The 21,751-nt window shown below is 26.9% G+C and overlaps 4 protein-coding genes across 5 annotated transcripts; all 4 read left to right on the top strand.

Annotated features, from left to right (window-relative positions):
• The first annotated feature begins 1,067 nt into the window (after positions 1-1,067).
• LOC127280328 (uncharacterized) lies at positions 1,068-5,246 on the top strand. The gene is made up of 2 exons (XM_051303242.1): positions 1,068-1,115; positions 1,760-5,246. The coding sequence occupies exon 2, from the start codon at positions 1,848-1,850 to the stop codon at positions 5,244-5,246; it is 3,399 nt and encodes a 1,132-aa protein (XP_051159199.1). The 5' UTR covers positions 1,068-1,115; positions 1,760-1,847.
• A 705-nt stretch (positions 5,247-5,951) lies between these two features.
• LOC127280311 (uncharacterized) lies at positions 5,952-10,171 on the top strand. The gene is made up of 3 exons (XM_051303223.1): positions 5,952-5,980; positions 6,210-6,277; positions 6,590-10,171. The coding sequence occupies exon 3, from the start codon at positions 6,676-6,678 to the stop codon at positions 10,048-10,050; it is 3,375 nt and encodes a 1,124-aa protein (XP_051159180.1). The 5' UTR covers positions 5,952-5,980; positions 6,210-6,277; positions 6,590-6,675; the 3' UTR covers positions 10,051-10,171.
• A 556-nt stretch (positions 10,172-10,727) lies between these two features.
• On the top strand, positions 10,728-15,404 carry LOC127280313 (uncharacterized). The gene is made up of 2 exons (XM_051303224.1): positions 10,728-10,784; positions 11,213-15,404. The coding sequence occupies exon 2, from the start codon at positions 11,340-11,342 to the stop codon at positions 14,712-14,714; it is 3,375 nt and encodes a 1,124-aa protein (XP_051159181.1). The 5' UTR covers positions 10,728-10,784; positions 11,213-11,339; the 3' UTR covers positions 14,715-15,404.
• A 1,347-nt stretch (positions 15,405-16,751) lies between these two features.
• LOC127280310 (uncharacterized) lies at positions 16,752-21,507 on the top strand. Of its 2 annotated transcripts, none has more exons than XM_051303221.1 (2): positions 16,752-16,869; positions 17,424-21,507. In XM_051303221.1, exon 2 carries the CDS (start codon positions 17,511-17,513, stop codon positions 20,901-20,903), a length of 3,393 nt encoding a protein of 1,130 aa, XP_051159178.1. In that variant the 5' UTR covers positions 16,752-16,869; positions 17,424-17,510; the 3' UTR covers positions 20,904-21,507. The 2 variants fall into 2 exon arrangements, with proteins under 2 accessions (XP_051159178.1, XP_051159179.1); XM_051303222.1 differs by having other exon boundaries at positions 16,784-16,869; positions 17,427-21,507.
• Positions 21,508-21,751: the final 244 nt, after the last annotated feature.

The following is a 21,751-nucleotide window of genomic DNA, read 5'->3' as shown; positions in this document are numbered from 1 at the left end:
CAAAGGTCGTTTCTATTAAAGTTTTACACATAGCATGCAAATTTCAATAAAAATTTCTTACAGTGTATGATCGCCGGAAAAAACCAACCTATCCCGTGGTTAAGCGCGCCAGCTATTGTCGACTGACGCGACATGGCGCGAAAACGATTCAAATTCAAATTTTACGCAAAAATATAATTTTATAAATATTCAATACATTTGTCGCTAAAACTTAATTTTCACAAGATTTTAACTCGATGTGATGTGTAAGCTTCAGAATATTTTGCAGAGAATTTTCTTTGGTAATATTCTAAATTTTAGAGAGATTTTTATGTGTCTCCATTATCAATTTGAAGTTTTATTGTTTTCTTGCACTCGGCAGGGACCGCGATAGAAGATCAAGATGTAAAGAAATCCCGCGTACTTTTAAGCTCGCCGCCTTGAAGCGAATGAATTTACCCAGGATTCTCGATCTATTAATTCGACTCGACATTGCATTCTTTAAAGGTCTTCTCCATAAGAACTTGAGACTTTTACTTGCTATCTTTCTGCATGGTTTGTCCTATATGCTTTTCCACTTGCACTATCATATTCTCCCTGTTGTTTTTGAGATTGACAAAGTATCTGCACTTGCTAAAAAAAATAATATCAATATTTTAAAAATTATTAATTCTCTCAAGCCAAGGTAGAAAATAAAATACTTGTCTTATATTTTGACTTGAATAGTAAATATTTTTCACATTATTTATAATACGTACATATGTTCCTTATCACGCATGGTTGGTGATAAAAAATATTATGATATATTGTTAATAAATTACCAAAGCCAAATTATTTATTACACTAGTGTGGGTCCAATTATCGTTTCTGAAAGGGACCATGATGTTAACAATGTACGAATACATAGAAAATTATTAATATTTATCAGTATATATATATGTAAACAAGTGGTACACGTATAGTAATAATTACATGACCTTAATATTCACAATTGCGTTAATACCAATATGTGTATAATAAAAATACCTATGAAATACAAGATAAATAGTAAAACTCGAACACTTTATATATTTGTTCTTGTTTTTTACATTTATACATTTGTGGAAAGCAGTTGAATATCTACACAAAAATTACAGGTTAAAAATTTTATTTTTTATAAAAAGTAATTACTTTTAATACAATCTTGAAGTTTTTTCTTAATAAATTCAAGTATTCAATAGTATAGTTCTTGTTTATTAGATAATGTGGAATAACGTGGAGTGTAGTGATTCAAGTTTTTAAATGTTTGCCTATAAAAGTGACAAAAATTGAATTTTTAAAATCAGTTAAATGTTCTAATTCCTAGTGAATATAAATATACCTTTCTATTTATACAGTTTTTCAAAATACTAATACACAGTACATAATATTTTCTAAATATTTCATTAAAAGATATGAAATATTTCAATTTTAAGTGCATTAAATGTTGATCCAATAATTAGATGAATGCAATGAGGAATACATTTTTTAAATTCAAAATTGCTGTCATTTGTTATTTTACATTTTCAGAAAATTTCAACGTAATATTCACAAAAATTTTGTTAAAATATTTCCACACAAGCGAACATTTATTGCACCAACATTTTATACACCTTGAATTAAAATCTTTCAAATCTTACAATGAAATATTTCTGAGATAATTATCTAATATTATATACTGTGTCGAATATTTAAAAAAAAAGTTAAATTTAAATAATTTTTTATAATTTTTAAATATTTAACAATAGTTTATTTTTTTCAGATTTGTCCTAACATCCAACTTTACAAATCAATACAAAAATCTACCACTTAAAAATCTATACGAATACTAAACAATTATTAAAATCAAAATGATAACCTTAACAGTAGATAACATGGCCAATACAAATCCATTAGAAACAGTGCAGCTTATATCTATCTTTAGTTACTTCAACGCACTAAGTGATTTTTTATTCATTGAAAATTGTCTATCAGAAGTTGATCAAAACAAACAAATATCAGTTGTTAATGCACTCTATGAATATTTCCAAGTCCATCATGATAATCAAACAAAGATACTTGAATTAATAAGATATTTGTTAAAAGGTAGCGATTTATACGGAGAAGAGGAGAATGAAAATCCTGACATAATTTTTGTGAACACAATGTTTGATTACATTATTAAGTCCCTTGTTTTTGACAAATATGGAAATATTTATGGTTTTCTAGCTGATGTTGTACAAAAAGCAAAAACGTTAGAATTAAGTTTAATATACAGTGAAATAAAGGTAAATCTTGAGAAAGCAATATTTCAAAATGAGTATGGCGAACCATCGACTCTTACTTCTTTAGCAGTGAATAGAATACTTACAGATATAATATTGCCTCTATTTCCTGAACCAAAAACTGACCTTAATTTATTGTCTCTTGATTATATTTATGCACAAGCAGGATTACATTTTCTTCAACCTGGTAGAATAAATAATATATATTACACTAATTTAGAAAATATTAACACTACTTTTTTGGATCAAGAAAACATATTTGACGAATACTTAACAACGGGACTTGTATTAGAAAATTCATTTCATAATGAAAACATAACATTATCAAGATTGCATGCTTTTGCTTTTCCTGCTCTTTTTCTTCATGTGTCTAAAAAATCTAATGAAGTAGACAATATAATAAATACAATTTTTGATCCACATTTCTGGAAAGCAACTTATGAAAATCTTTTTTCACATTTACATGCAACTATTGAAAAAATAGATGAAAAATTAAGAAATGACACTATTCATCAAATACATACAGCGTTTTCAAAATTTTATAATCCCTCAGCAAAAGCTGAAATGTTTTTAGAGCGTCATTGTAACTACATGGACAAAAAATTAATGCAATCAAAAATTGCTGAATATTTATATCGTCCAGGAGACTTTCAATGTAATTCTGATTATATGTTGCCAAATCTAACTGAAGCATTCATGTACCAAGTGAATGAAGTTATTGAAGCCTATAAAATTCATGATTTGAAATCAGTGAAACAATCATTTGGAATTACTTTATTAAGATCTCTCAAATATGATAAAGTAATGATACAATTACTTGTTCCGGATGATAAAGTAAAATTAGGTGTATTTAATAATGATGCGCGAATACCATTTGATTTATTTGTGTTTTATTATCCAGAAAACAATAATGCAGACTTTTATGCATTAATGCGAGAAAATTACACGACGACATTAATCAAAGAGGCTGATAATCCTGAAGATTTTCAAAACAAAACTGGTATTAGTGTTCAATTATTGCTAAGTCTTAGGTATCATCGATTAAATTTAAAAACAGTTGACCAATCTATAGATGTATTTTGGAATGAATATATGGCTTATAAAGGACAAAGATTAGAATCATATCTAAAATTTTGTAACAGCCATTTGACATTAGGTGATTGGTGGAAGGAATTTGGTTTACCATTAGTACCGTTCTATCCATGCGTAACAAAATCAGCAGAGAAAAAGATTGGTGATATTGATCCTTGCGAGATTGATGATTTGGTATTTTTTCACCACTTTAATACAGATATATCTTTATTATTGATTCAACAAAGTACACAAACATTACTTACTTCACTAGGTACTTCTTTTAAAACGATAATTTTGAAAAATTCAAACCAAGAAATAATTAATGCCATAAACAAAAGGAATATCGAAAATGTAGTGCCATCTTACGAAGAAACATCTGTAAGTGAAGTATATAATAAATTGGCATTGCATATAGAAGAACCTGGATTTCAATTGACTTCTCTAACTGAAAATTATCTTGTTTGTTTAGAAGCAATAACATATGTGTTACAAACTAAAATTAATCATAGTTTTACATCGCTTAAAAGATTTGTACAAAATATATATTTTTTAAATTTTAAAACCTTAAAACTAATAAAGTTTGTGGATGATAATACAATCTGTTTTTTCTTCATACAGTTTCATAACTATGCTGGAGGTAGTTACGCTTATGGTTACAAATATTTTCATTTATCCTCTGGAATATTTTTACAATTCAGAACTAATTATAATGTAAACAAAAAAGTTGTTCTTTTATTAAATGATAATAAACCAAATGTCAAGAAAACATATAATATTATTATGAATAACAGTATTGTGTATGAAAAAGAAAACTGTATATTTGAAATTACAAACCAAATAATAACAAGTGATAAGAAATTTATGTTTTCAGGAATATCTATTCACTCTTTGAATTTTGAAAAATGTGACATTAGTATATATATTCAACGGCCAATACCTTTAGTTGAGTGTCCAAGACATGCCCGTCGCATGCAAAAAAGGTGGAATCTTGATGAAGTTGTGGAATTAGTATTAAAAAAACAAATGAATCTCACAAGAAATGAGATTTTGAAAACATTGGAAAAATATACATTTCCGGATGAAGGAAGGCTTGATTTAAGATTTATGGAAGATTGGACAAATACTTCAGACTTAAAAATACCTGAATGGTCAGAACACTATATAATAGAAAACCATGCTCTTCTCTCGAAATTAAGATTCGATTTACACCTCGAGAATGCTAATTTGTCACTCACTGATGGTATTCTTAAAATTGAATCAATTTACACATTTCGGGAAAAACAAAAAATTGAAGATGGAACAAATCTAAAAAGTATAATTGAACACTACAATTCTCAAAATGCACGATATGTTACCACATTTGAAGATTATTATGCAATTCGAAATTTTGCACAATCTGGATATACAAGAATAACAGGAGATACGAGGGAGGCAAATTTTATGAAATTGGCTTTATATAAATTAGCAATAAGACAATTTGACGATCCAGATGATGAATTTGAAAAAACATTATTTAGAATTGAATCGAAACCAATAAAAATCATCAACAAAACAATATCTTCTAAACAAATATTTATTATGCAAAAATTTACAACAAATTATTTAAAGGAATCGTCTGCTATTAATTCTGCTATGTTTCCAGTGGCTGGATATAAAAATATCTTGTATGAGATGAAATTTATTAAAACTTATTTAAGAGCAAAAATTGGACAGTTTTATCATTCAGATGAAGATGTAGCAATTCTTTTGCCTGGAACTAAGTTTTCTGTTGGAAAAGTAATTGAAACACGACTCCTTCATTTAGGTGATTGTTTAAGGGTAGAACTAATGTATGATCATGCAAGTAATGAGAAATATCAAGGATATAAAAATATTATGAAAGAAATTACACAAATTATGCCTAAGAGTTGAATATATTAATAATGTTTTATCCGATTTATGAACATAAGAGTAAATTATTAAATGAAAGTATTTTTTTTTGTTTTAAATGTTTTGTTTTACTGTAATTAAATATACATATTTTCAAAAATAGTCTAAGTTGCCTTTGCTTTTATTAATAAAATATGGATAACTGTCGTTGGCTAAGTTACATGATAAAATTTGTATAAAATTTTAGTTTTTTGATTCTGTTTACCTAAATAAATATTCCTACTTATTGCGAACGGCATTCTAAAAAAAGAAATAACCAAAAAATGTTAGGTAGCAATCTGAAATTCCACAATTACAATCTAAAAGTTGAAGTAAAAATAATAAATTTTATAAATTTATAAATAAATTTAATAAAAGTTTTTAAAACAATTTTTAATTAATTTTTCAAATTTTTAAATGTAACATTAAGCTCTAATTATTTAATTTAAATATCGAGAAAATTTTAGCATAATATTTACGCAATATTTCCTACAATATTTCTTTACAGGCGAACATTTTTCTAATTATTATTAATATATTTAATATTAATACCTTCAGAAAATAAGACATGGGCCACGTGTACTTATATTTACATATTCTTATCATTCTCAATTGTGTCAATTCAAGTTATAAAGCAAATAAATTGTCTAAAGAATATGTACATTATGAAATTTGAAAAATTTATATATTTAGAAGAAACTACAATCTGTAGAAAGAAGTTGAATATAAAAATTCAGGTGAAAATTTTTATTTTTTATAAAAATAATTTCTTAGAATAAAACTTTAGATTTTTAATGAATACAAATGTTTAATAGTGTACGTCTTACTAAATTTATAAGTGTACACTTGACTACCTGAGTAAATTCCCCCTCGATACGATGATATGACATTTTTTTGGAAACTTTTTTTGGGCCCACAAGCAATTTTCCTATTACATTTGAATTTAAAAATTATTCTATTTCGCAGTCAGGACCTTAAGTTGACCTTCATGGATTTATTAGATGAAGTACAAAAAAGAAAGTTCTAAACTTTAGGTCAGTATTTTAAAGTTAACCCTGTGGGCAAAAAACCATCTTCGTTCTAAAAACGTTTTTAGAACGTTTCATGTCTAGCAAATAATGTTCTGGAACATTATTTGAACTTCCATGTTCTTAAAATATTCTAGAACATTATTTGGCGGACATGAAACATTCTAAGAACGTCTTTAAAACATTTTTAGAGCGAACATGGTTTTCTGCCCACACGGAATTCACTTAATTTTATTAACATTTCAGTTTTCTATTTATTAAACTATAATTAAAGCAAATTGACATTTGTAAATAACAAAAAAAGTTTTATTTTTTCAGACTTGACACGTTAAAGTTTACAAATCGATATAAAAAAAAAGTATTAAAAAAATATATCAAACTTTTAAAAAGTTTTATTCATCAAAATGACAAATCCTTTAGAGGCAGTTCAATTTATATCCATCTTTAGTTACTTCAATGCACTAAGTGATTATTTATTCATTGAAAATTGTCTATCAGAAGTTGATCAAAATAAACAAATACCAGTTGTTAATGCACTCTATGAATATTTCCAAGTCCATCATGATAATCAAACAAAGATACTTGAATTAATAAGATATTTGTTAAAAGGTAGCGATTTATACGGAGAAGAGGAGAATGAAAATCCTGACATAATTTTTGTGAACACAATGTTTGATTACATTATTAAGTCCCTTGTTTTTGACAAATATGGAAATATTTATGGTTTTCTAGCTGATGTTGTACAAAAAGCAAAAACGTTAGAATTAAGTTTAATATACAGTGAAATAAAGGTAAATCTTGAGAAAGCAATATTTCAAAATGAGTATGGCGAACCATCGACTCTTACTTCTTTAGCAGTGAATAGAATACTTACAGATATAATATTGCCTCTATTTCCTGAACCAAAAACTGACCTTAATTTATTGTCTCTTGACTATATTTATGCACAAGCAGGATTACATTTTCTTCAACCTGGTAGAATAAATAGTATCTATTATACAGGTTCAGAGAACATTAATACTACTATATTGGATCAAGAAAACTTATTTGACGAATATTTAGCCACAGGAATTACACTAGAAACTTTTGTTGACAACGAAAATATCACTTTAGCATCATTGTATGCTTTTTCTCTACCAGCCCTATTTCTCCATGCCTCAAAAGAATCTGATCAAGACGAAAAAATAACATCTAAAGTTTTTGATCCACTTTACTGGAAAGCAGTTTATATAAATCTATTTTCATATTTGCATGCAACTATTGACAGAATAAATAAAAAATTAAGAAATGATACAATTTATCAAATACATGCAGCATTTTCAAGATATCACAATCCTTCAGCAATAGCTGAAATGTTTTTTGATCGTCATTGCAAACACTTTAACCAAGAAGATATAGCGTCAAAAATTGCTGACTATATAGATCATCCAGCAAACTTTGAATGTAATTCTAGTTATATAATGCCAAATCTGACTGTAACATTCATGTACCATGTTAATGAAGTTATTGAAGCATATAAAATTCATGATTTGAAATCAGTGAAACAGTCATTCGGAATTTCTTTATTAAGATCTCTCAAATATGATAAAGTAATTATACAATTACTTGTTCCGGATGATAAAGTAAAATTAGGTATATTTAATAATCATGCGCGAATACCATTTGATGTATTTGTGTTTTATTATCCAGAAAATAACAATGCATATTTTTATGCATTAATACGAGAAAATTACACGACGACATTAATCAAACAGGCTGATAATCCTGAAGATTTTCAAAACAAAACTGGTATGAGTGTTCAATTATTACTAAGTCTTAGGTATCATCGATTAAATTTGAAAAATGTTGACCAATCTATGGATGTATTTTGGAATGAATATATGGCTTATAAAGGACAAAGATTAGAATCATATCTAAAATTTTGTAACAGCCATTTGACATTAGGTGATTGGTGGAAGGAATTTGGATTATCGTTGGTACCATTTTATCCATGCGTTACAAAATTAACACAGAAAAAAAATGATGAAAAAAATCTTTGCGAAATCGATGATTTCGTAGTTTTTAGTCAAATTCATACAGATATATCTTCATTATTGACGCAACATAATACACGCATATTACTCGCATCATTAGGTGCTTCTTTAAAGACCATACTTTTAAAGAATACAAACGATAAAATGATATATTCCTCAGTCAATATGATTAACAAAAATAAATTACCACTCTATGCAGTATCATCTACGAGGAAAGTATTTAAAGAATTGTCATTGCATATAGAAGAACCTGGATTTCAGCTTACTACTATGACTACAACTAACTTAGAGTTTTTGAAAGTAAAATTTAATATCTTACAAGACAGAGTTAGTAATAGGTTCAAATCTGCTAATAATATCGTGCAAAACATATATTCATTACATTTTAACGATTTAAGACTACTAAAATTAGAATATAACAATACAACTTGTTCATTCTACTTAAAATGTCGAATAAATGCTAAAGATAGTTATGGTTACAAATACTTCTATTTAAGCCCTAAAAGATTTGTAGAGTTAAGAACTGACTATACTGTAAATAAAAAATTGTTTCTTATAGTAAATGATACTAAGATTAATGTCGAGAATGCAGGCAACATAACTATAGATAATACTTTTGTTTATAAAAATAGAAACTGTACGTATGAAATTACTAACCAATTACAAAGAAGCGATGAAAAATTTTCCTTTTTAGGAATATCTATTAATTCTTTCAATATTGAAAAATGTGACATTGGTATATACATGCAATGGTCACTACCTTTAGTTAATTGTCCAAGACATGCCCGTCGCATGGAAAAAAGGTGGAATCTTGATGAAGATGTAGAATTCGTATTAAAAAAACAAATGAATCTTACAAAAAATGAGATATTGAAAACAATGGAAAAATATACATTTCCGGATGAAGGAAGGCTTGATTTAAAATTCGTGAAAGATTATACAAATACTACTGACTTAAAAATACCTGAATGGTCAGAACACTATATAATAGAAAACCATGCTCTTCTCTCGAAATTAAGATTCGATTTACACCTCGAGAATGCTAATTTGTCACTCACTGATGGTATTCTTAAAATTGAATCAATTTACACATTTCGGGAAAAACAAAAAATTGAAGATGGAACAAATCTAAAAAGTATAATTGAACACTACAATTCTCAAAATGCACGATATGTTACCACATTTGAAGATTATTATGCAATTCGAAATTTTGCACAATCTGGATATACAAGAATAACAGGAGATACGAGGGAGGCAAATTTTATGAAATTGGCTTTATATAAATTAGCAATTAGACAATCTGACGATCCAGATGATGAGTTTGAAAAAACTTTATTTAGAATTGAATCAAAACCAATAGAAATCATCAACAAAACAATATCTTCTAAACAAATATTAATTTTCCCTAAATTTTCTACTACTTATTTAAAGAAGTCATCTGCTATTAATTCCGCTGTTTTTCCATTACCTGGATATAAAAATATCTTGTACGTGATGAAATTGACTAAACCTTATTTTAGAGGAAAAATAAAACAATTCTTCCATTATGAGAAAGAGATAGCAATTCTTTTACCAGGAATTGAGTTTTCGGTTTTAAATGTAAGTGAAACACGACTCCTTCATTTAGGTGATTGTTTAAGGGTAGAACTTATGTATGATCATGCGAGTAATGAGAAATACCAAGGATATCAAAATATTATGAAGAAAATCACACAACTAATGACGAAAAGTTCTATAGATTTTTAATTTTTTAGCATGTTTAAGTTTATAAATAAAACAATAAATTATTAAATGGTTATATTATGTTTATATTTGTTTCTCATTTTTTTATTGTATATAGAAAACAAATAAAGTTTGTTGATCGTTAGTTTTGAGAATATTATTAATTATTTTGTTTGCTATTTATTATTAAGGACAAAATTATACAATATATATAATATTATTACTATTGGATTAATTACCTGAAACTCTACTAATTTTTTCACGAGGAGTGTTTTTTAGTAATACAAAAAATTTTTATTTAAATTTCAATGGAATTGTAATTTTGTGGTAAATATATTCAAATAAATTGAATTTACAACAAAAAACTATTGTAGAAAAGTAGGAGATATGGAAAGGTATTATACAACAAGTAAATTTTTAAGAATATGTATAGCAAAAAAATTACTGGAGTTTCCAGGAAGTATTCCAGTAATTAATCTAGTATTTATTCCAGTAATTATTTTAGTAGTTATCCCAACAATTATGCCAGTAATTATTTTTCATAAGAGTATTACTATTATTATGCTATATTTTAGAGTTATTCACATATGGGACACGTGTACTGATAATTACACGCCTTTGGTATACACAATTGTGTCAATACCAAGTTATAAGACAACAATGTAAATAAAAAGTACATTGTAAAACACGAATACTCTAATTTAGAATGTAACTATAATCAGTATACGGCAGTTGAATGTCTACATATAAATATCCAGGTAAAAAATTTTACTTTTAGCAATAAGTAAATGTTCGCAATAAAATAATGGATTTTTAACAATCCAAATATTAAATAATAAGATTTTTCATAACTGAACACGAAAAAATTCTTGGGCGAGCTGCCGTATCCAGCGGTAGGGCTGCTCACCCACAACGGGAAAGAAGCCCTATCAAAATTGGTTCTGCAGGGTGACTGTAGTTAGTGCAGCGCAGCGTTACTATAGCTAGTAAACCAGATCACCCAAAAATTTTTCGTGTATAATATTCGGGTGAATTAAACAAAACTCAATAAAATATTAATTTAAATTTTAATCGTTTTTTTCTTAAAAAACCTAATAGAAATTGTAACTTTCTGTTTTTGAGCCCTTTGTAGCAACGAAAAACTGTGTAAACTACACACCCTAACAAAAACAAATTTTTTTCACAGATTTTTTGTACACGAAGAAAGGGGATTGTTGCAATCAAGTGATATAAAAAAAACTACTATTTAAAATCATATGTAAATACTTTACAAAATTTTAATTATCAAAATAACATTATTAACAATAGATAACATGCTCAAGACAAATCCTTTAGAATCAGTGCAACTTATATCCATCTTCAGTTACTTTAATGCACTAAGTGATTACTTATTTATCGAAAATTGTCTATCAGAAGTTGATCAAAATAAACAAATACCAGTTGTTAATGCACTCTATGAATATTTCCAAGTCCATCATGATGATCAAACAAAAATACTTAAATTAATAAGACATTTGTTAAAAGGTAGCGATTTATACGGAGAAGAGGAGAATGAAAATCCTGACATAATTTTTGTGAACACAATGTTTGATTACATTATTAAGTCTCTTGTTTTTGACAAATATGGAAATATTTATGGTTTTCTAGCTGATGTTGTACAGAAAGCAAAAACGTTAGAATTAAGTTTAATATACAGTGAAATAAAGGTAAATCTTGAGAAAGCAATATTTCAAAATGAGTATGGCGAACCATCGACTCTTAGTTCTTTATCAGTGAATAGAATATTAACAGATATAATATTGCCTCTATTTCCAAGACCAAAAACTGACCTTAATTTATTGTCTCTTGATTATATTTATGCACAAGCAGGATTACATTTTCTTCAACCTGGTAGAATAAATAGTATCTATTACACAGGTTCAGAGAACTTTAATACTACTATTTTAGATCAAGACAACTTATTTGATGAATATTTAGCCACAGGACTTATACTAGAAAATTACCTTGCCATTGAAATAAAAACTTTAGAAACATTGCAAGCTTTTGCTCTTCCAGCGTTATTTGTCCATGTCACTAAAGAATCTGATCAAAACGATGAAATAAAAAATACAGTTTTTGACCCACATTTCTGGACAGCAGCATATGATAATCTTTTTTTTTATTTACATAAAACTTTTGGCAGAATAAATGATAAACTTAACACTGACACTATATATCAAATACATGTAGCGTTCTCAACATTTTACAATAGGTCGGCAATAGCTAAACTATTAATAGAAAGTCATTGCCAATATCTTAACAAAGAAGAAGTACAATCCAAAATTGCTGACTATTTTTATAATCCCGAAGGTTTTCAATGTAATTCTGATTATATATTACCAAATCTAACTGAAGCATTCATGTACCAAGTGAATGAAATTATTGAAGCGTATAAAATGCATGATTTGAAATCAGTGAAACAATCATTTGGAATTACTTTATTAAGATCTCTCAAATATGATAAAGTAATGATACAATTACTTGTTCCGGATGATAAAGTAAAATTAGGTGTATTTAATAATGATGCGCGAATACCATTTGATTTATTTGTGTTTTATTATCCAGAAAACAATAATGCAGAATTTTATGCATTAATACGAGAAAATTACATGACGACATTAATCAAAGAGGCTGATAATCCTGAAGATTTTAAAAACAAAACTGGTATGAGTGTTCAATTGTTGCTAAGTCTTAGGTATCATCGATTAAATTTAAAAACAGTTGACCAATCTATGGATGTATTTTGGAATAAATTTTTATCTTATAAAGAACAACGATTAGAATCATATTTAAAATTTTCCGACTCACGTTTTGTATTGGGTGAATGGTGGAAGGAATTTGGTTTACCATTAGTACCGTTCTATCCATGCGTAACAAAATCTGCAGAGAAAAAAATTGGTGATACTGATTCTTGCAAGATTGATGATTTGGTATTTTTTCACAAATTTAATACAGATATATCTTCATTATTGATTCAACAAAGTACACAAACCTTACTCACTTCACTAGGTACTTCTTTGAAGACTGTAGTTTTAAAGAATTCAAAGAACGAAATAATATATTTCTTAATTAAAGCTAATTGGAAGGATATATTATCATCCAAAGAAGAAATACCTATGATTGAATTATCACAAAAATTGTCATTACATATTGAAGAACCTGGATTTCGACTTACGTCTCTAACTTTGAAGTATCTAAATTTTTTAAAATCAACTATTTTTGTGATAGAAAACAATTTTAATCAGAGGTTTACATCTCTTAATAATATTGTTGGAAATATTCATTTTTTAATTGACAATGTGTTAAAAGTGGTAACATTGGAAGTTAAAAACACACCTTGTTCTTTTTACATAATGTGTAAAGACAATTCTAAAGATAGTTACGGTTATGGTTACAAATATGGTTATCTAGGTTCGAAAATATTTGTCCAATTAAGAACTAATTATAATATAAACGAAAAATTTCTTCTTCTTGTAAATGACACTAAACTAAATGTTGAAAAAGTAAATGACGTAATTATAGATCAAAGTTTTGTTCATATTAAGGGAAATTGTATGTTTGGAATTACGAACAAATTACAAAGAAGCGATGAAAAATTTTCGTTTTTAGGAATATCTATTAATTCTTTCAATATTGAAAAATGTGACATTGGTATATACATGCAATGGTCACTACCTTTAACTGATTGTCCAAGACATGCCCGTCGTATGGAAAAAAGTCGGAATCTTAATGAAGTTGTCGAATTAGTATTAAAAAAACAAATGAATCTTACAAGAAATGAGATATTAAAAACAATGGAAAAATATACATTTCCGGATGAAGGAAGGCTTGATTTAAGATTTATGGAAGATTGGACAAATACTGCAGACTTAAAAATACCTGAATGGGCAGAACACTATATAATAGAAAACCATGCTCTTCTCTCGAAATTAAGATTCGATTTACACCTCGAGAATGCTAATTTGTCACTTACTGATGGTAGTCTTAAAATTGAATCAATTTACACATTTCGGGAAAAACAAAAAATTGAAGATGGAACAAATCTAAAAAGTATAATTGAACACTACAATTCTCAAAATGCACGATATCTTACCACATTTGAAGATTATTATGCAATTCGAAATTTTGCACAATCTGGATATACAAGAATAACAGGAGATACGAGGGAGGCAAATTTTATGAAATTGGCTTTATATAAATTAGCAATAAGACAATCTGACGATCCAGATGATGAATTTGAAAAAACATTATTTAGAATTGAATCGAAACCAATAGAAATTATCAACAAAACAATATCTTCTAGACAAATATTTATTTTGCAAAAATTTACAACAAATTATTTAAAAGAGTCTTTAGCTATTAATTCCGCTTCGGTTGCAATCTCTGGATATAAAAATATCTTGTACGTGTTGAAATTGACTAAACCTTATTTTAGAGCAAAAATAAAACATTTCTTCCATTATGAGGAAGAGATTGCAATTCTCTTACCGGGAACTACGTTTTCTATTGTTAATGTCAGTGAAACACAATTTCTTAACTTGGGTGATTGTTTAAGAGTGGAACTTATGTATAATCACAAAAATGATGTGAAATATCAATGGTACAAAAATATTATGAGAGAAATTACAGAAATTACAAAATGCTGTTAAACTGTAAGTTTTGACTAAGGTTGAAGATTAATTGTATCTGACTCTCAGGTTAGAAGAAAAAAAATTTTTTTTTGAGTTATGTAATTTATTGTTCTCATTTTTTATTATAAATAATTGTCTTCGATTGTTATTTTGACAAGTTTATACTATTATTATTTAAAATATATTTTGTAATATTGTGCCTACACTGAAAGAAAATTCATACTACTAAGTATTAAACTCATATTAGAGTTTAATATAAATGTTACAATTTAGGGAAAAAGTGCACCTATACTGATTACTATTACAGTTTTTATGAAAATATATAATGAATTTAAGAGTAACTATTATTTTAAGAAATAAGAATTAGTATATTTATTTTAAAAATTAGTATTTTCTTTATGAATTCACAGAATACGAAATATTATAATAAATAATTTCACAAAATAGTAAGAAAAATAACATATATCCGTATACTTATTTCACATTTTGTAAAACTTTATATTAAAAGTCACGGATTTTCCCGAGAGACTACGAATTTAACCGAAGTTCTGTCTGTTTGCGGCTTCGTGTCCTACTCGAACTTCTACGACTTGATCCGATTTTCGAAAGTATTGTTAACCAGCAGAACGTACCTAATTTATTTTCAATTTATAAAAAATGTTTTATTAAAGTTATTTAATAATAATAAATTTATTATTAATTATTAAATTTATTATTATTTTTATGAATTTTTATTTTTTGATGTCATCTTTACAATTATTTAATTTTTATTTGCAATAAAAATTTTTATAACAATCATAATTTTTAATCTGAAAAAAAAGAAAAATCTATATAAACAATTAATAATAAAAGTGAACCCAGCGTAACCTCTATAAAATTACACCATTGGCACTAGTAAACTATTTTTTATTATTAAGTTATTATAAGTAAACTTCTTTCTCGCAAGTGGTAAAAATATTCAGTAGTTAGTATATAAGAAAACGATATATGCCGACCCCCAGCGAAATTTATCGTTATGCGTGTAGAATTGTAAGTGTAGGTTTCGTTGCGATCGTGTAATGTCTATGTATAAGCGAAATGAACGTGCGTGTTCATTAGTATGTGTATTAACCTGTATCGTAAGTGTGAATGTGTTGTTCCTAGTCTCACTCCTCTTCCTCCCGAGAATTAACGGAAACGTCCGAGTTTCCACTTTTTTTCCCTTTTCTTCCGACATTCTGAATTTTTCGTATAAAGTTTTACAAATATTAGAACGCTACATTCCATATAATGCAACAACTCTATGAGAATTTAATATAATATTTTCAAATATTGGTAATCTTTTTACGTTCTTTCTACAATAATTATTAATATTTGAAAAAAGATTTTAAGTTGGAACTTTAATATAAAGTATATTGAATTTTAATAAAAAGTACACTTTTCCCTAAATTCTAAAAGAATATATTAAAATGTAATACGCATTTTGTTATTTTTTCCTATGAAATTTCTTTCAGTGTATGTTTCCATTGGTTTCGAGCAGTATAATTTTGATTCTACAAAATATAAAATTTAATTTTTTACATCTGTTTATACAAACTAGATTCAGAAGTTGCGTATTACCTAATTTAGCTTATATTCTAAATGGCTGATAAAACAATTCAATATTTTCAATATAAAACCTAAATGCCATTTTCACACCACTCTACTCCACAATGGATTTATTATTATTTGTAATTATATTTGTTTTCGGTACTTAATAAATCAAGATAGATACAATATGTTGCATTTTTATAGTAAACTTTATGATTTTTATACGGATCCTACAAAATTCTATTTTACAAATCAATGGAAAAAATAAATAATTTATCTTACTCTCATTTTATGCCCCCTGTGATCCTCTTGATCATTTCTGTTCTATTTCTCATAAACTAAAAAAAAAGAATTAAAAAAAAGTAATCCAACATTATGTAATAGACTCATGTCCTCGACATTCACAATTGTGTTAATAAAAGATATGATATAAAGCAAAATAAATTTTAGAAATCGAACAATTTATACATTCAAATGTAACTTTGAGTTATATAAGAAATTTTTAATTGATATATATTTTCCATTCTGTTCTTCAAAGTCACACAATTTCCAAACTGTCCCAAATAGCTGCATATATTCGACTTTTCTTTAATGATATTTGCTTGTAAGTATAAACCAAACATTTTATTTTTAAATTTAATGAAAGTTTTTAAACATATTTCTAATTTACTTTTTTTAAGTCAAATGCATTTTTGACCAATAGTGCTTAAACTTGGGTCATTTATTCCTATTAGATGGTAATTTTTCGTAAAAAATTTTTTCATTTTGACAAATAATCGAAAAGACAAATAATAGAGGTGCATAAATTTATTGTTATTTTATTTTTAATTTAATTTGTGTGGCATTTCTTTACAAAAAGTATAGCTCATACTGATTTTTATATTTTTTAAAATAAAATTTTGAAGAATGTTCTTATGTAAATAATTATGTGTGATTAATTAATTAATTAATCACTTGATTTGAATATCACATATTATGATTATTTGTGATATGTTTAGAAATTTTAATATTTTGTAAAAAATAATTATGTACTCTTACAAATCGAATGTATGAGAAACCTGCTGACTAATATAATCTAATCTATCATATTTAATAAACTGCTGACAATTTTATAAATATTACAAAATATGTAAATATAAAACATATTTACTTTTTTAGCAGAATCGATACACGTGTTCTGGATACATGTCCATAATATCAAAAATCTTCCACTATTGATTGCAAAAAGGAACCAAATTTTTAAGAATGAACAACACACTCTACACAAATCCTCTAGGAACAGTACAGTATATACCGATCTTTATTTACTTAAATCTACTCAGTGATTTCTTGTTTGTTGAAAAATATCTGATGGAAATTAATCAAAACAAACAAATACCAGTTGTTAATGCACTCTATGAATATTTAGAAGACCATCATGATAATGAAACAATGATTCTTAAATTAATAAGATATTTGTTAAAAGGCAGCGACTTATACGGAGAAGAGGAGAATGAAACTTCTGACCTAATTTTTGTGAACACAATGTTTGACTACATTATTAAGTCCCTTGTTTTTGACAAATATGGAAATATTTATGGTTTTCTAGCTGATGTTGTACGAAAAGCAAAAACGTTAGAATTGAGTTTAATATACAGTGAAATAAAGGTAAATCTTGAGAAAGCAATATTTCAAAACGAGTACGGTGGACCATCAACTCTTTCTTCTTTATCAGTGAATAGAATATTAACAGATATAATATTGCCTCTATTTCCAAGACCAAAAACTGACCTTAATTTATTGTCTCCTGATTATATTTATGCACAAGCAGGATTACATTTTCTTCAACCTGGTAGAGTAAATAAAATATATTACTCAGATTTAAAAAACTTTCAATCTAATATATTGGATCAAGAAAATTTATTTGACGAATACTTGACTATGGGACTTATGTTGGAAAATTTACATAATCATGAAAATATAACTTTAGCATCATTTAAAGCTTTTGCTCTTCCAGCCTTATTTGTCCATGTCACTAAAGAATCTGAACAAAACGATGGAATAAAAAATACAGTTTTTGACCCACATTTCTGGACAGCAGCATATGAAAATCTTTTTTTTTATTTACATGAAACTTTTGGCAGAATAAATGATAAACTTAACGCTGACACTATATATCAAATACATGTTGCGTTCTCAACATTTTACAATAGGTCGGCAATAGCTAAACTATTAATAGAAAATCATTGCCAATATCTTAACAAAGAAGAAGTACAATCCAAAATCGCTGACTATTTTTATAATCCCGAAGGTTTTCAATGTAATTCTGATCATATATTACCAAATTTAAATGAAGCATTCATGTACCAAGTGAATAAAATTATTGAAGCATATAAAATACATGATTTGAAATCAGTGAAACAGTCATTCGGAATTTCTTTATTAAGATCTCTCAAATATGATAAAGTAATTATACAATTACTTGTTCCGGATGATAAAGTAAAATTAGGTGTATTTAATAATCATGCGCGAATACCATTTGATTTATTTGTGTTTTATTATCCAGAAAACAATAATGCAGACTTTTATGCATTAATACGAGAAAATTACACGACGACATTAATCAAAGAGGCTGATAATCCTGAAGATTTTCAAAACAAAACTGGTATGAGTGTTCAATTGTTGCTAAGTCTTAGGTATCATCGATTAAATTTAAAAACAGTTGACCAATCTATGGATGTATTTTGGAATAAATTTTTATCTTATAAAGAACAACGATTAGAATCATATTTAAAATTTTCCGACTCACGTTTCGTATTGGGTGAATGGTGGAAGGAATTTGGTTTACCATTAGTACCGTTCTATCCATGCGTAACAAAATCACAAGAGAAAAAATTTGGTGAGTATAATCTTTGCGAAATTGATGATTTGGAATTTTTTCATCAATTCAATGAAGATGTATCTTCATTATTGATCCAACAAAGTACACAAACCTTACTAACTTCATTAGGTACTTCTTTAAAGACAATGATGATAAGAAATTCAAACCATAAAATAATTAATAAAATAGTTAAAATGAATATCAAAAGTGTATTACCATTCTATGAAGAAACATCTATTAGTGAGGTATTTAATAAAATGTCATTACACATAGAAGAACCTGGATTTCAACTTATTTCAATTACTACAAATTATCTTGACTTTTTAGGAACAGTAATTTCTTTGTTACAAACCAAAGTCAATCATACATTTACATCTCTTAAAAATATGCTACGGGATATACATTTTTTAATTTTTAATCCTTTACAACTATTAAAACTGAAAGATAATAATACAAATTGTTCTTTTTACATAAAGCGTCGATACAATGCAAGGGGTAATTACGGTTATGGTTACAAATATTTTTATATAGCTCCTAATAGATTTGTACAATTCAGAACTAGTTATGTTGAAAACAAAAGAATCTTTCTTCTATTGAATGATGAAAATAAACCAAATGATGATGAAATATATTATCAGATTTTGGATAATAGTTTTGTATATGCAGAAGAAAAATGTTTATTTGAAATTACTAATCAATTAGAAAGGAGCGGTGAGAATAATTTATTTTTAAGAATATCTACTCATTCTTTCAATATTGAAAAATGTGACATTGGTATATACATGCAATGGTCACTACCTTTAGTTGATTGTCCAAGACATGCCCGTCGCATGGAAAAAAGGTGGAATCTTGATGAAGATGTGGAATTAGTATTAAAAAAACAAATGAATCTCACAAGAAATGAGATTTTGAAAACAATGGAAAAATATACATTTCCGGATGAAGGAAGGCTTGATTTAAAATTCGTGAAAGATTATACAAATACTACTGACTTAAAAATACCTGAATGGTCAGAACACTATATAATAGAAAACCATGCTCTTCTCTCGAAATTAAGATTCGATTTACACCTCGAGAATGCTAATTTGTCACTCACTGATGGTATTCTTAAAATTGAATCAATTTACACATTCCGAGAAAAATACAAAATTGAAAATGGAACAAATCTAAAAAGTATAATTGAACACTACAATTCTCAAAATGCACGATATGTTACCACATTTGAAGATTATTATGCAATTCGAAATTTTGCACAATCTGGATATACAAGAATAACAGGAGATACGAGGGAGGCAAATTTTATGAAATTGGCTTTATATAAATTAGCAATAAGACAATCTGACGATCCAGATGATGAATTTGAAAAAACATTATTTAGAATTGAATCAAAACCAGTGGAAATCATCAACAGAACACTATCCTCTAGACAAATATTTACTTTGCAAAAATTTACAATAAATTATTTAAAGGAGTCTGCAGCTCTTAATTCCGCTGCGGTTGCAATTTCTGGATATAAAAATGTTTTGTACGAAATGAAATTTACTAAACCTTACTTTAGAGCAAAAATAAAACTGTTCTATCATTTTGAGGAAGAGATTGCAATTCTTTTACCGGGAACTATGTTTTCGATTGTTAATGTCAGTGAAACACAGTTTCGTAATTTGGGTAATTTTTTATGGGTTACACTTATGTATAATCACAAAAGTGATGAGAAATTTCGAGGGTACAAAAATATTATGAGAGAAATTACAGAAATTACGTCCATAAAACATCAATAAGTTTATAAAGTAGTTAATATCTAGAAAATTTTAATTCTATTGTAATTTATTTAACTCTTTCCCACCTAGAATTAACTGAATATTCAGTGAATGAGAGCTGAAGTTGTTATTTTCGTTTTGATGGTCTCTGATTATAAGTTTGAGTTTTGTGTTTCTAATTGCAAAATAGCGTATGTAATATTGAGGCCAAAATTTTAAAAATCGTTTTGATTTGCTTGAAACTCGTTTCTCTAGGGTTCTTGGAGTCGTAGATTACAATGCTGATTTTAAATTTGTAATTAGTAACTTCGAATCCCATAAAATAACGAGGTTCAAGCAAATCGTATGAATTAAAAAAATTTGTCAACTATAACCAATCGGCTTTAAATTTCATTCTCTCGCCATATTTGACCTGCCATTTTGAATTTTGAAAAACTGATATCGAATTCATAATCAGCGATCCCAAACACTCTTGTATAATAAATTTTAAAGGATTTCAAACTATTTTTAAAAATAAATAATATTTAAAAAATAGTATGTATGTCCCATATGTGTAAAATGGTTTAAAAAAATTAAGAATTCAAAACAATTGTAAAAGTTTTCTTATACATGTGGTAAATTTAGATTTTAGAGGATAGTAAGTTTTGTCATGGATTAATTTTTAAATTATTTTCTAATAATATTTAATGTATATATATATAAAGTATGTATTTTGCAATAATGTATGTATTCTTTATTTTGAAGAATAATAAAAAATTTCATTTCGTTGTTGTGTCAGTTACCTGGCATTCAATTTAATTTTCATAAAGAAGCTTTTGAATTTTTTTTTTGTTTAATTAAAGTAAAGAAGTTATTTCAGTATACACAAT

Source organism: Leptopilina boulardi, unplaced genomic scaffold (assembly GCF_019393585.1).
Source record: "Leptopilina boulardi isolate dan_hultmark-lab unplaced genomic scaffold, ZJU_Lbou_2.1 LbouV2_237, whole genome shotgun sequence".
Classification (NCBI taxonomy): Eukaryota; Metazoa; Arthropoda; class Insecta; order Hymenoptera; family Figitidae; genus Leptopilina; species Leptopilina boulardi.
Note: the sequence above shows the minus strand (reverse complement) of the source record. Positions and strands in the feature narration are given on the sequence as shown.